Source organism: Diadema setosum, chromosome 3 (genome assembly GCF_964275005.1).
Source record: "Diadema setosum chromosome 3, eeDiaSeto1, whole genome shotgun sequence".
Classification (NCBI taxonomy): domain Eukaryota; kingdom Metazoa; phylum Echinodermata; class Echinoidea; order Diadematoida; family Diadematidae; genus Diadema; species Diadema setosum.
Window position 1 is genome coordinate 5,541,038 of NC_092687.1, and position 15,720 is coordinate 5,556,757.

General features: G+C 36.0%; 1 protein-coding gene across 1 annotated transcript in view; it reads right to left on the reverse strand.

Moving 5' to 3' along the window:
- Positions 1-14,156: 14,156 nt before the first annotated feature.
- Positions 14,157-15,720, reverse strand: part of LOC140226686 (uncharacterized) — a 294,115-nt gene continuing 292,551 nt past the window's right edge. The window contains exon 24 of the mRNA XM_072307126.1: positions 14,157-14,342. Within this exon, the coding sequence (XP_072163227.1) occupies positions 14,157-14,342 (186 nt within the window). The remainder of the gene's footprint in view (positions 14,343-15,720) is intronic.

Consider the following 15,720-nt stretch of genomic DNA (forward strand, 5'->3'; position numbering starts at 1 on the left):
TATGAATTAAATTTCATTGTAAAAAAAAAACAGCAACACCGATATCGTTTCCTGTCTATTGTTCTTCGTAGACTTGTATTGTGTACCGTCTTCTCTCCTCTTGGTACTGTCTCGCGTCCTACAGTGTATATGCGTGTGGGTAATTGAATGTGTGTACCAATGTATTGTCCTTATCATATTTTCCCGGTACACGTGGTTCAGTGAACAGTGTCCGGGCACTATAGCATTGGTATTCTATATTTTTTTCCCGACCTGTGTATCTCAAAATATCTACATGTATATTGTTATAGAATAGTATATCATTACTCATTATTTATCTAGCGATCCACGTCCAACAAGCTTTGCTTATTAGTGGATCACTATTTTCCATAATCGAATTTATTTTCCGCTCGCCCACGTAGTATTTGTACATTGTTCCTCTTTATTATTGTACACATATGTTGTTCTATAATTTGTCTCGTATATTACATGAATCTTTTGCAAGCGTTTGAACAATATCATTTAATGACATGTATACATTGTACTATGTTTTTGATTTTCGTTGATTGGAAATAAACTATGATTGATTGATTGATTGATTGATGGGCAAGAAAAACACTGGTGTCATCAGCAAAGTGTATAAAGGAAAGTACTTCTTAAACATAGAAAACATCATTGATATATATTACGAATAACAGCAGCCCTAAAATGCTTCCCTGTGGAACGCAACACGTAACATCTCTTATAAGGGAATTATTATTTTCAATTGAAACAAACTGTTTTCTGTTTATAGCTAAATAACTCTTGACCAACTATAATATAAGGCCTTCCCGCGAATTCCATAGTGCGATAACTTGTGGAGTGAAATGTTGTGATTAATTGAATCGAAGGTTTTGGATAAGTCCATGAATATTCTAATTGAATTAAAATGCTTGTCAGTTGCATTAACAACTTTATCAATCAAATGACGAACTGCGTGGATGGTATATGTTCTTTATCGGAAACCAAATTGGGAATTTGTGAATATTTTATGCGCATGAAAGAATTTGATAATTCTGGTGTATATGATTTTTTTTCTAAAACTTTCGACAATGAAGATAATAAAGAGATTGGACGATAATTGCTGACATCCATATTATTGCCTTTCTTAAATATTGGAATTACCTTAGCCAATTTCATTTTGCCAGGAAACATACCATTAGAAATTGACAGATTAATGTGAGCCAAGGGATCTGCAACTGATGATATAACACCTTTAAGTTTAAGGATACAATTATCTAAATCATCATCATAACCGGAACTACGTTTGTTCTTTAAAGAGGACACAATATCAATAATCTCATATATATTTGTTGGAGTAAAAAAAAAAAAAAAAAAAAAAAAAAAAGGGGGGGGGGGGTTACACTGGCCTAAGAATAAGTAAAATTCTGTTCTGCAGCCGGAATACCATGAGCAAGCGTTTTACCTTTTTTTGAAATATAAGAAAAAAAATTGCAATATCACCAGGGTCATTAATTACTTCATCATCCCACTTTATTTCACCAATTTGTTTCTTTTCTGTTCGGAATATTCATAGCCTGCATTAAAACTTTCCAGGTATTCTTGATATCAAATTTGAATCCCGACAGCTGTTAAGAATAATACCTTTTCTTTTCCAAACGTAAAATCCTAGTTAATGTGGCTTTATATATTCTATATGTGTTCTTTGATGGTTCAGTTGTTTTTTTTTCATTTTGTATGTATAATACAATCGATTTTTTTTTTCTATTAATTGAACGAGGAATTGATTTTGAAAATCATGGTAACCTGGATGTCTTTTTTAAAATTCATTTTACATTTTTTTTTGCTTTGCAATAGTATCATCCAAAAGAAAATTAAACATTTCCATAAAATTATCAAACGACAAATTAATATCATCACTTTCACATAATCGTAACCAGCATTATCAAGAGCGATATTAAGACTGGCTAAATTCATACATGAGATTCTACGTTTGAATAAAGGAGATGAAAGTTTTTGCATCATTTACAAGTAAAATGAGTCATGATTGGTTGGTCACATCTGAAAGAATTATCAAAGAATCGGGAAGAGGTAAGATACTGCAAAACAAGTTGCCAATTAGAGTAGCAGAGTGATCCGTGACGCGAGTTGGTTTGGAAATGAGTGGCAGAAAGGATGAAGACAAAGGTGTTTCAAGAAACTCGCCAGGGATACGATCATTTCCAGATCTCAGCATATCAATTGTATAGTCACCAAGTAGCAAACAGTCCGTATTCCAAAAAAACTGGGTTTTTTACCAGGTCCGCAGGATATATCAAGGGATGTCAAGTATTTGAATTGCGAGGTCTGTATATGTGCACCTCAAAACAAACAAAACGTCGCCACACATGAATTTTTAGTTAAGACCATATTCTGAAAGAGCACATTTTAAGCTTTAAAATGATGTATAACTCAAATCAAAATATCTAGATATTTGAAAGAAAGCACAAACTCAGGAAAAGTGTGAACTGAGAAAAGAGGCTCTGAAGTACAGTGTCTATTCAAGCGCTTAATCTTTACCAAACCGTGCTGGCTGTGCAATGAATGGGACAAAAAACAGGGAGTAAACTACTAGAGTAACAATAATGAAGGGATTATCAGATTAAACTGAAATTAAGCATGCCTCATTAACACATCCTGTCCATAATTAATGCCAACTTTCAAAGCAGTAGCATCGTCTTTTCAAAAGTTACTAGAGTTGAAAGTGAAGAAAGTGGACAAGGTTTTTCAGAAATGAAAAAGGGATTCTAAAGACACACCTAATTACACTATTTTATCAAAAGTTTTCGAGATAAACTGCTAAAAAACACACTTTCCTGCCCGTTTTATGATACCAAATTTTAGCATAATATAAAAGAAGACCCGCTCTTTCAGAAAATATGAAAAAGTCAAGTTCTGCTAGGTTGACCCATTTCACTTATTTTCAGTCCTCACGCAAAATCAGTGTGTGCGACTTTATGTTCGTTTTGAGGTGAACGGTCACATATTATACCCAATAGCACATTCCTACATCCTGGGATATAAATTTCTCTGAAAAGAGATTCAACAGTGTTATCCATTCTACAAAAGTGTCGTTGTGAACGATATATTTGTAAATACTTAATACGTAAAATGCAACACCGCCAGCACTTCTGTCCAATCTATTCCCGACATACATATTAATCCGTCAATTGCAAAGGAATCTTCCGTGGTGGAAGTCAACCAGGATTCGCTAAATCCAATAACAGAGAGTGATTGGCTAGCATCAGATTCTAATACAAACTTTAACTCATCAAAATGTTTATTCAAGGTTCTTATATTTAAGGCAACAAAGGAAACGTATCATCAGAGAAACTGTACTATATATCTTTACATTGATTTACAGTAATGTAATAACATGACGTATTCAAATTTAAATCATTACTAAAATCATAAGGCAGTTCATTTACTGCTGAATTCAGATTATCGGCAACGAAGTTGTCATAAGGAGTTGCTTGTGTAAGTGGTTCCTCATCAACTGAGTCAGATTCGGGTGATACGTGCCTACTCAATTAAATGAAATCCTCTTTTGGCACGAAATGAAAGGGTGCATTCGAGAGATCAGCCATAGCGAAAGTTGAGATTGTCTAAGATAGTAACCTGCATTAACAGAAGAGCTGTAATGAGGGAGTGCCAAGTTATTATGCAATGGGAAAATAGCCAGGATACGGAATGTAACAAAACACAGGAAATAGTCCATGCAAAATACATGGTAATATACATGGGTTGCGTAAAGACCTGGATAAACAGAGGATCGTTGCGAAGGAGGGGAACTAGGAGTAAAAGAATGCAGAATAAGTTGGGCTAAAAGGGTCAATAACGATAAGTGGGAAGAACAAGGAACACACACAACAGATGAACGAAGATACAACGAGTGTCTTGGTGGGCTTCCGAAATAAATTAATAAAGACATGCATTCACACAATATTATGTTCGGCGGAGAATCAAGAAGAGGAAAGAATTGAGTGTTATGAAAATTGAAAAAGCCAAATTTATGGCAAAGTGACGTGACAAAAGTAACAAAAACATAGCTATATACATACAAATGACTAGTATACACGTCGGTAGCAAATTTACTGCGAATAAAACGGGCAATGGAGCTTTGAAATCCACATTAGCAATAAAAAATTCTGATGGTTCGAGAATCTTACCATTACTACTTTTCCTTAAAATGAGTATCTATGAGCTACCTCTATAATATAGAGGTAGCACATATCATACCCTTTCTGTACAAATACCTGAACATCGTATATAATCAATGTGAATGAGTTTCACAATTTATATCATGTAAACTAGTAAATTTCTCAAAAAGGAAGACTGCGGGTACTCGGGTAAAAACCCAGAATTCATGCACTCATATCAAACGAGTATTCAAAATTATGGTTTATCCTTTAAAAACAAAAATTATCTTTAGAAGGAAACTATAACACATATAAACATTAATACTCGTCTGTATCGGGGAAACAGAGATAGAAATTATGATATGTTTTTGTGTGTGTGTGTGTGTGTGTGTGCATGTTTACATTCAAAAGCTACACTTTATTTCAACGTATTCGGACATCGGGAAATATTCCACCCGCATAATGGCGCTGTTTACGCAGATGTTACTGAATGCGCTCATCAGTTGCATAGTCGTGTCAACCTCTTATCTATCACTAGCTTGCAAGCAAACCAAAATATGTAATCAAACAAGAGGACAGTAGCACTACTAGGACAAAAACAAACCAGGAAATACACAGCTGCGAGTTCCAATACACAATATTTCGAACCTTGTTTTTCAACAACAAAATTATCACCTAAAGAGGCAAAATATTATGTGATGGATATGGCTGCGGTAGGGGGAGGGACTGTCTCTAAAGGCAAATGTGGCTATTCGAGTGAAAAATGGATGATATAGTACACTGTAAAAAAAATTGTTTAGTTTCTAGACACCTAACTAAACACTTTTCTGTGACAGTTTAAAAACACTGCGACGCGTCATTGAACACGTTTAGGAGTTAAACACATGCTGGGTTTATTTTCAGCACACCCTAGGTGTTTATCACACACACATGTTTATATTTTAAACGGTTCTGATGTTTAAAAACTAAACACCTGCTGTGATTATAAGCCTAAACACCAAACGTTTACACCATAATCACTCACAGTGTTTAAATACTAAACACCGCACAGTCACATAATCACCCACAATGTTTAAGATCTAAACACTGAACAAAAAAATAAACATGACGCACTCTTTACGATGTAAACACTGCTACATGTTTATTCGCTGTCACAGATTAAAAACACTGCGACATGTTTATTTGCCATTTTAGTGTTTATTCTCAGAACACATGTCTGATTTTTAGATCGATCACAAAATTGCATACACTAAACATGTGACATGTTTACATATTAAACATGGCAATTTCTCAGTGTTTATATGATACATGTTTACACCTTATACATGCTGAGTGTTTATATGAGACATGTTTACACATCATGGTAATTTCCACGTGTTTGCATGAGACATGTTTACACATCATACATTCATACATGCTAATTACTACATGTTTACATGAGATATGTTACTCATCACACATGTTAATTCCCATGTATTTATTAATGTAAAGTGGATTGTTTCCACTTTTGCATGGAATGAGATAAACGCGTAACATTATATAGAATTTACCCAGTATGTACCAAATCATCAGCACACTTACATCGCATAATACCAAGGAAGACCTGGGTTAGCTTTCACAAACATTTTGGCTACAAGAGTCAAAGGCAATTCTCTGAATGCAAGTTATCAAAACATCAGTCAAAGCTTGGGCAATATCTGATGAATAATAAGTTAAAATCCTTTAAAGGGGAAATCCAGTCCAAAAATGAGATTGTCTGATAAAAAAGAGTAAAATCTATACAAATTTAACAGTAAAAATTTGAATGAAATCGGATGAAAAATAAGGAAGTTATGAAATTTTGAAGTTTTGCTGATTTCTGCAACCCAACAGTTCTTGTACAGTGGATATGAATATGCAAATGAGTGAGTTGACCATGTCATAACCTTACAACTTTCCATTGATCGTGTACACAAAAAAAATGATGAAATTCAATGTTTCTGTTAATGAAGTGTGAAACATTATGGTATTGCTGGTTGAATAACTTCAGAATAGTGATCAATCAGATATATCAGGACTTGAGCCTCGGGCATAATTGCGTTTGTATGAAAAACTGGACATTTCAAAATTTCATCTACAAACTATATGGTAAGTTGTGAGGTAATGGCATGCCCACGTTGCCATTTGCATATTCATATCAACCATTCAAGAACCGTTTCCTAAAAAATTAGCGAAACTTCAAAATGTCATAACTTCCTTATTTTACATCCGATTTCGATCAACATTTTACCACTGAACTCTTAATATTTTACTCTTTCTCATCAGACTAACTTGTATTTAGACTGGATTTCCCCTTTAGATATTACCATGTTTTGCTATACGACACCATACTGAGCTAAATGCAAGATACCTGGGAGTCACTGGCCTGTACACGAAGACGTAAATGAAATTATCTCCTTTACACACAGTAAAGTTTGTATATGCACGAAATTGCTCACAACTTTGGAAAAAAGAAATATTGCATTTAACAATTACTTTTCAGTCACATGTAATTCTTGGCCTACTTTCAAGAATTGTCTTCTTTCTACTGTATTCAGAACTAATTCTTAGTATTGTAAAACAAACTAATAAACTTGTTGATTGTGAATTGCAACTCAACGCTTCGGAAGCTTGACACGATGTATGTAACACCTCGAGGAACATAACTGCAGTCTGTGAACAAATCCATGCCGACCTTGAAGATTGCATCAGTTATTGGCAAAGTGATTTGGGATATCCGAACCAGATTAGGCTCATGGCAAATTATACCATGCACAACACTACATGGTCGTATTGGTACTGATCAGGGAGTGTAGATGATGCACTCCATCATGAAAAAAAAAAAAATGTTTTCACAGCATTTAGCCTGTGGTGAACATCTGCGCTCCCTGACCAGTACCAATAATGGTACTTACATGATATCGTTCATTTTACTGCGACGATCACTGAAAGTACATGTAGGCTAACAGTACTTTATGGATTTTTCACTTTTGCTATTTTGAGGGAAATATTAGAATGTTAGTGGATTTCAAGGGGGTGAGTGAGAAAAAAACTTCTACCTTGCTAGAACCTTGGAGAAAGAAGTCAAACTCAATGGGTATACATGAATAGTCTATTAGAGTCTAATCAGTCTCATCATAGTCCACATAATCATGGTATGGAGGGCTAATTTCAATCTCGACACAGCAGAATTTTTGGTAAAGACAAGAGGATATGAACAAAGAAAAAAATAATTAATTGCAACTGGAGGCGGGAGGGTATGCAAAGCTGTCATGAATACGCGATGTGATCAGCAAGACTCCTCCCTTGTCAATTTGTCAGTCAGTTGCAAGACTCCTCCCTATTCTCCATACACGTTGTACTACATTTCTAATACCTCTCTCCATGTGACCGATTTCAAGAATATCTCAGAAAGAAAATAACTACCGAATACTGCATTTCCTATCATGTCTACAAGAAAATTGAAAAGAATTCCAAACAAATACAATTACTGGCCTCTTATGTGCGTCCAATATATGCTGATTGTATAGGATGCACGTGAGGGGAAAAAATGAAATGGCTGATATTTTGATTTGATTTGCTTTGATTTCTACATTCTTTTTTATACAAGAATACAACAGAAAGCCAAACGAACGAAGTTCTTGAGTAATATCTTAACAGTGAATTACAAGGATATTGGTTGATGAATAAAATGAAGTGAATAAAACTGTTTTTCTTAATAGTGCAAAACGATTTCTCGAGAGCAAGTGTCTTTACATTATATGAAATTACAATTTTACGTAGCAGCTGTTCAAAAAGACAATTAAACATATGAAGAGTTTGTTTGCAAAAACCGATAAGTCCATTTTTGAAGATTTTGAAGTATGGTCTCTGTCATGAAGTACAAAATAATGTCTTTTAGATGATATATTGGTCACTACATATAGCTGGTACGTTTTTTAAGTTATGGTCAAAAGAAGCAAACATTTTCTTATTATTTTCTTTATTTTTCTTGACCTTTAATCGCAACTATCTCCATTTGACAAATATGGACTTATCGGTGTTTGCAAACAAAGTCTTCATATCTATGAGCAATAAGAATGCAGGTGACCATTATCATAAGCACTGAGGACAATGGGCAGGCATAGGCAAAATACAGCGATCTTTTAAAAAGGTGGGTCAGAACTTATTAGAATCGCTTTGTTTTGGATATCCCTGCCATTTCAAAACCAATTTTCGTCAAATAAACACTGAATTCCTCTTCGAATTGAGCCCCCTACCTTCATATTTCTTTACAGGTTCGTCATTATGTAATACACACACGCATACACACACACGTAGAACTGAAGCCCCATCGCATACAAAACTCTATCATCCCCAATATGAATAACTTTATTCTAGTACATGTATACAGGTTTAGATGCACACTGTCAGTGAAGGAAAAAAAAAAACAATAGAAAGGTTGCTCTAACAGGTGGGATGCCTTCTAATAGGTCTGTAGTGCATCATGACGATGTGAGACAACATCACATGGCCAGCGGGAAAAAGATCATTAACATTCAAAATTATTACCCATATGGTTCATTTCCTTCATATGGCATGTAGGCATAATAGATATACTGTATATCAGTATATCTTGCGAAGTCCTTGTAATCTTCAGATGTTTGCACTTTTAGACGGGTTGTATAGAAGTAAGCGCATGCATCTTTCATTCTAATCCAGACAGGTTTGGCGTGATCCCTGATCAATTCTTCCATGTACTGGTGCTAGTAAAAAGAAATGATTACACAAGGAAAACAAATCAATTGGCTTTGCAATGCAATGGACTTAACTGCTCCCATAGATTCTGAAAATGAATGGATAGCAAAGAAATTATAAGGATAGAACAGAATCCCTTCATCACATTAGCACTTAGTGTCTTGCGTCAGTTTTTACTTACTTTGCTGAATTTTCTTGAAATAATTCAAGTCTTTTTGTTGTTGTTGCGTCTTTCTTATTCATCATCATTATCAAGCAGAGTAACGACCATTACTGTATCCTTTGTCTCTTGGGTGAAGATATTCACATCTGTAATTTACACTTTCAGCAATATTTGCAATAAATCTATTTTCCATATTTTTTTTGTTGTTGTAATGGATTGGATACGGGAATAGGTCCTCCCCCCAACCAAAAACAAACAAACAAACAAACAAACAAACAAACAAACAGAAGAAATTAAAGCATCTAAAATCTGCATTTTATAGACAATCATTTACATGCCCTTCAAGTACATACTATTCATTGATTTGGCTCTGCAATTTTGAGTACTAACTTGATTTCCACTTTCCACATGAGTAGTAGACAGTGATGTATCACCAGTTGATTTACTCTGCTGACTGCACCATGCCTCGTTCTCTGCCAGCAGAGGTAATGTCTTACTCTAGATTTATACAGTCGTCAGGACATCATCGTCATCCACTTTGGTGCCATCGCTTTCCAAGACATCCTAATGGGCTTTACATTAAATTTCCACCACCTGTTGAGTAATAAAGAATTAACAGGGAATAAAACTGAATTTTCACTCAAATATAGTCACTAACCCATCGTCATTCACATGAAAGATACTTCATTAATCAAAATTAAAAATACAGTGAAATCAGAGTTTTCTTGTGATTATAAGCTTTGCTTCTTTCTTAACAGTGGAATAAAATCATTATGTTGTAATGTATCATTCCCAGTCTAATCAAGTGAAAGCACTACCTAAATTTTTTGTAAGGAAAAAAAAATTAACATGAGCTGTCTACCTGTTTTTTTTTTCTGTAAACTCTCTCTCTCTCTCTCTCTAAATATAGTGGAGGTTCTGAGGTTCCAATGGGATGGGGAAATTAGACCAAAATAGGCCCTATTGTACCAAGCCCCCCCCCCCCAAAAAAAAAAACAACAAAAAACAAACAAACAAACAAACAAACAAACAAAACACAAAAAACCAAAAAACAAGGGTAGCCATGAGCTGGATTTGCCATGAGCAAACTGAAATCAAAATCACCAATCTACCTGCTCATTATACTTTATAGCACTAATTAACATAGCTTATCACTTAAGATTTATGAGAAGTTTCAAAAAAAAATGCATGATTTGGAAGATTCTGCTTCACCCCACCCCCCCCCCCCCCCATTGTGTCCTTGTTTTGCTGGTCTATCAATCATGTGCACCCATAGCCCGACCAGACGCTGTAAGTACGCTATACCTATACAGCGACTGGGCTGTGTATATATAGTTAGTGCAACCACACAAAAGTAAATCCTTCCTTAATAACATGAAAGTGTTATTGTCGACTACATATTTTACTCCAAAACATGTACAAACACATTGTATAAGATTATCTGCAAGTCAAATTTGGTGAGATATCTTATATGGTTTAGGACCTATTGTTAGTACATAAATCAACGAGGAAAGCTTTGTTACATAAAGTGTTTCTAGACTCGTTACCTGTGTTGTTTCTCCCGATCTACTTGCTCCAAATAACTGAACTGTATCTCGGATGACGATTGGTGATAATGATGATGATGACGGTCTAACATTGTTAGACCCTAATCAACATTGTTGCTCTCCTGTTTTAATATAGAATAATCAGGGAAATGAAACTTACTAGAAGGTATCTAAAATAAGGACTATCGTCTAGAACCTAACACGGTTAGGCCTACACTTTGACTGATGATGTTGATTTCAGGTAGAGTGATCTCAGACTTTCACTGTACTTTTATAGTTACTGAATAACCCCAGGAAAACACTACAATCAACAAAGTCACATTGATTTTAAATAGAAAGTGCAATCTGTAATACCGAAGGCACCTAATTTTAGAAACTTATTGACGCAACAAAATGTCTCATGTTTACAATAAAAAATACCAGCTTTCAATGAAGACTTCCCTCTTTACTCTAACAGTTAAAAGATTCTTGGGAAATGGTATTTTCTCCTAAAGCAAGACGAAATGGAGGTAAATCTGTTGAATATTTTTGGTGAAATAGTGGTTACAAATAAAGGCGGTCGATGAGTAGTAGGTAGGTCCAACCATACGTAGTCTAGAACTTAGAAGTAGGCCTAGTCCCTAGAGAACCATGTATTCTGTATTGTATACACGTTAGACTTAGAGCGTTCCCCGTTCTTCTAACGTTAGATTTAGCGTTGGAAATAGAAAACTAAAACAAACAAGCTAAATCTTCAAGGGCGTAGCCTATTTTACGCCTATAGTTTTGCATTACAGGGATAGAAACTCTTGTACAGTATTAATGGAGAAGAGAACTGGGCTTTTAACTTTTTGTGAGATACCAAGAAAACACTCAAGATAGAACGGCCATACCTTTTTAAGAGGAATTCATAGTTTATGTGATGAAAATCGGGTTTGGAATGACTGAAACATCGAAAAACAAAGTAAAACAAAGCAATCGTAATAAAATGTGGGTCCCACACTTTATTGAATCGCTCTGTTTTGGATATCTCAGCCATTTCAAAACCAATTTTCATCAAATAAGCGTTGAGTTCCTCATGGAATTACATGCTCTTTCATATTTCATAAGAGGTTTCTCATTATCTCACCAAAAAATGTTAGAAACCTGAAATTAGGTCTCAACCAAAACTATACGATCCCTAAAACGAGGGCAATTTTGCAATGAATCTTGTTATTTAGAGACTTAGCAGACTTACCTCTTTCATGCAGGCCCGCCAGGCTAGAACTCTATCGCTTCGACGCCATCTTAGCTAGATCCGCTCCTTAGCTTTATGCAGCTTACGCACGCAGTACATAATACACAGTGCAGTCGATCGAGTCGTAAGTACAGTACTAGTGTACGTGTACGTGTACAAGTAACAAGCCTAGAACGAATGCGCACGTACTGTAGGCCTACGCGCTATCACGCTGCTAGGGCAGCACCAGCCAGCCAATCAGACAGATCCATCCGTACGGGTACGTACCCGCACATCTCCTTTCCCGCCAATAAAATTGTGCATTGATTATGGTCATAATATTATTATGCATAGCACGAGTGTGCGCTAGAAGCGCACGCACAGGGCACCACTGCGTGCGTTGTGGCCGCGGCCGTCACATGCGATGCTGACTTGTATCACAGTGTTTATGCTAAACATGTGCGGTGTTTAGAACGTGTTTAGGAGGCGTTCTAAATGTAAACGCGTCTGTTTACCCTGACAGTAGAAGTGTTTAGGCCTAACCAACAAACATTTGGGTAATATCCTAAACCATGAATGAAGTCATTAACAAAGACAACTCCCATTTTTTTTTTTCTAGCAGTTAAAATATAGGACTGTACATGCGAAACCAAAATATAAATGTATTACAGTTGTGTTACATATTTTTAGGTTATCCTTTTTCCTTATTGATTAGCCATTTCCATGAAAGGCCTAACACATGAATTATTTCATAATGCATCTTGATGTCGTAACAGTTTCCACTTTCTCGTGATAAAAGGGAACTAGAAATTACAAATTAGACACCATTTCCAACACTTCTCCATATATATGTGGACATATTGAGATTAACATAGCGTGACCAGAATAAACACTCTAACTAAACACTCCAAGCTAAACACTTTAACTCTCAATACTTTACACGTGCTATACACACCGGGTGTTTAGATGTTAAACGAAGTGTTTAGATTTTCAACACTGTGTTTAGTTCATAAACATGTCGTATGTCGCATTTTTTTACAGTGTACACTTGTATACATTTACATATCATTCTTGAGCTGATGTCTAGTATATATATACCTGGACATTGCAGGGGCGGCGCAGCCCTGGGGCCCACACTTTTTGTGCACCATACAAAGGAATACATAAGGTGTCATCACTTTGGGCCCTCACACTTTTTTTCAACCCAGAAGTACGTGAGAGGCACTATAATGGGAGGGGAGAGAATGAGCTGAGGACTTTTTTCTTTCTTTTTTTCTTTTGCTTGTCAGCTGAAGAAACCCGGAAGTGGACGGGTAGAGATGAGCTGAGGACCCTTTTTTTTTGTTTTTTGCTTGTTAGCTGAAGAAACACGGAAGTGGACGGGGAGAGATGAGCTGATGATTTTTTTTTTCTTTCTTTTTTCTTTTTTGCTTGTTAGGTCATGAAACCCGGAAGTGGGCCCCTACACTTTTGAAAATAGTGCGCCGGCCCTGCATTGTATAGTCCATTGAAATACTGTTGCACAGTATGTAGAGTTCTCACGCAAATGCATGACCGTAAGACCCAAACTAAACTAAGCTGTCAGCTGATAATCAATTCATTCATGTCAAATATTGTCTTTGGAACTGACTACCACCTGGGTAGGTTTTAATGGTCGTCTCTATCATGGGGGGGGGGGGGACGCATTCATTGGCATGCAAACTTGATCTTATGCAACGCATTTTTTCTTTTTTTTTATATGACGCATTCTTATTTTTTGTGACGCATTCATTGGCATGCAAACTTGATTTTATGTATCCGAGTTAAAAAAAAATGACAATACCTATACCAATCTTAAGGTGGTTCTGTATAATACACTTCCAAACTACAGATGATGAGCTTGCCTCTAAGCTCAAGGAAAAAGAGAACATGAAAACAAGATCTGATACAAACAAATAACAGACAAGAGCAGCGCAGATAACCATCAAAGCATGACTTGTATTTATTCACACACACACACACACACACACAAATGGAGCAGATGTAAAGTGTGTAGCGTAACGAGGTGTGGAATAGAAAAAAAAAAACAGGGGGAAAGAATATTTCTCCCTCTAGGAACTCTGTGTCGCCATGTCTCGCCTTGTCGATATACATACGAGACTACCAGGGACAAACTGAAAAAACCACAGCCCGTCATGCCTTTGTGTCAAAGAAACTTTCAGCTTCTGTTGGAAAGACTAAAAAAAATTTGTACCACAGACAACCTTATCAAACATTGGATTTTCTCTACTACGAACATAAGAAAGCACAGATCTCTGCTCTTTTGTTCAGTGTACATTTCATTGGAGATCAACAAACTGTCATGCAATGTGAGATACCGTTGCTCCTGATGCTGATTCGGAGAGGGCGATAAAGAACTCGTTTGCTATCCTGACACCACATAGATTCAGAGTCTTCAGGTTTGGCATGGTACAGATACTCGTGGCGTAGGCTTGTGATGCAGCAGCCGAGATGTCAGGTCCTTGAACGTGTATCATTGATTCCAGCTATGCAGTATAGTAAGAGGGGGAAAAGAACAAAAACAAACAAAATAGTTGGGGGCCTAAGGGCTCAAAATGGGCTGTTTGGTTCAGATTCTACCAAAAGCACCAAATTTGGCTCATAGGTCCCTTGTACCATACTCTTTCGATTTTTGATGGGCGTCAAGACTAAAAACCTTTGGGGCCGCCATATTGGTGAAATCCAATATGGCCGGCATCCTGCTTAAAGGTCAACTGCAGTTACAAATTGAAAAGGTTGATTAATGTTATGAATCCCAAGTGGAAGATTTCACGGGGTTAGAGAATGTGATTCCAAATATCATATCTGCACTTCTAGAGCACTCTCACCTCTCAAGGTCACTTTCAAGGTCATATAAGGGTCAAATAAGGCATTTTGTGCATTTTTCGAAATGGTGTCTGTGAGCATTCAACTGCAATTCACTAGTACCCCTATTTTGTCCCATCACCTCTTCCATACTCCTTCAGTGGTCAATTAGGGCCAAGAGCGGTTCCACCCCCTACATATCAATAATGATTATGACTAATAAATGAAGAAAATAATAGTTGTGACCGCGCACCTCAAAACAAACAAAAAGTCGCACACACTGATTTTGCGTGAGGACTGAAAATAAGCCAAGTGGGTCAACCTAGCCAAACTTGACTTTTTCATATTTTCTGAAAGAGGGAGTCTTCTTTTACATTATGCTAAAATTTGGTATCATAAAACGGGTAGGAAAGTGTTTTTTTTTTTTTTTTAGCAGTTGATCTCGAACATTTTTGGTAGAATAGTGTGATTAGGTGTGTCTTTAGAATCCCTTTTTCATTTCTGAAAAACCTTGTCCACACTCTTCACTTTCAACTCTGATAACTTTTGAAAGGATAGTGCTACTGCTTTGAAAGTTGGCATCAATTATGGACAGAATGTGTTAATAAGCCATGCTTAATATCAGTTTAATCTCATAATCCCTTCATTGTTGTTACTCTGGTGGTTTACTTCCTGTTTTTTGTCCCATTCATTGCACAGCCAGCACGGTTTGATAAAGATTAAGCGCTTGAATAGACACTGTACTTCAGAGCCTCTTTTCTCAGTTCACACTTTTCCTGCGTTTGTGCTTTCTTTCCAATATGTAGATAGGTTAGGAGAATCCATTTGATTTGAGTTATACATCATTTTAAAGCTTAAAGTCTGCTCCTTCAGAATATAGTCTTACCAAAAATTAATGTCTGGCGACTTTTTGTTTGTTTTAAGGTGCAGGGTCACATTTAAGATATATATATATATATCTATATCTATATATATATATATATATATATATATATATATATACATAATACATATATAGAATTATATATATATATATATCGTATATACATATATTGAAAT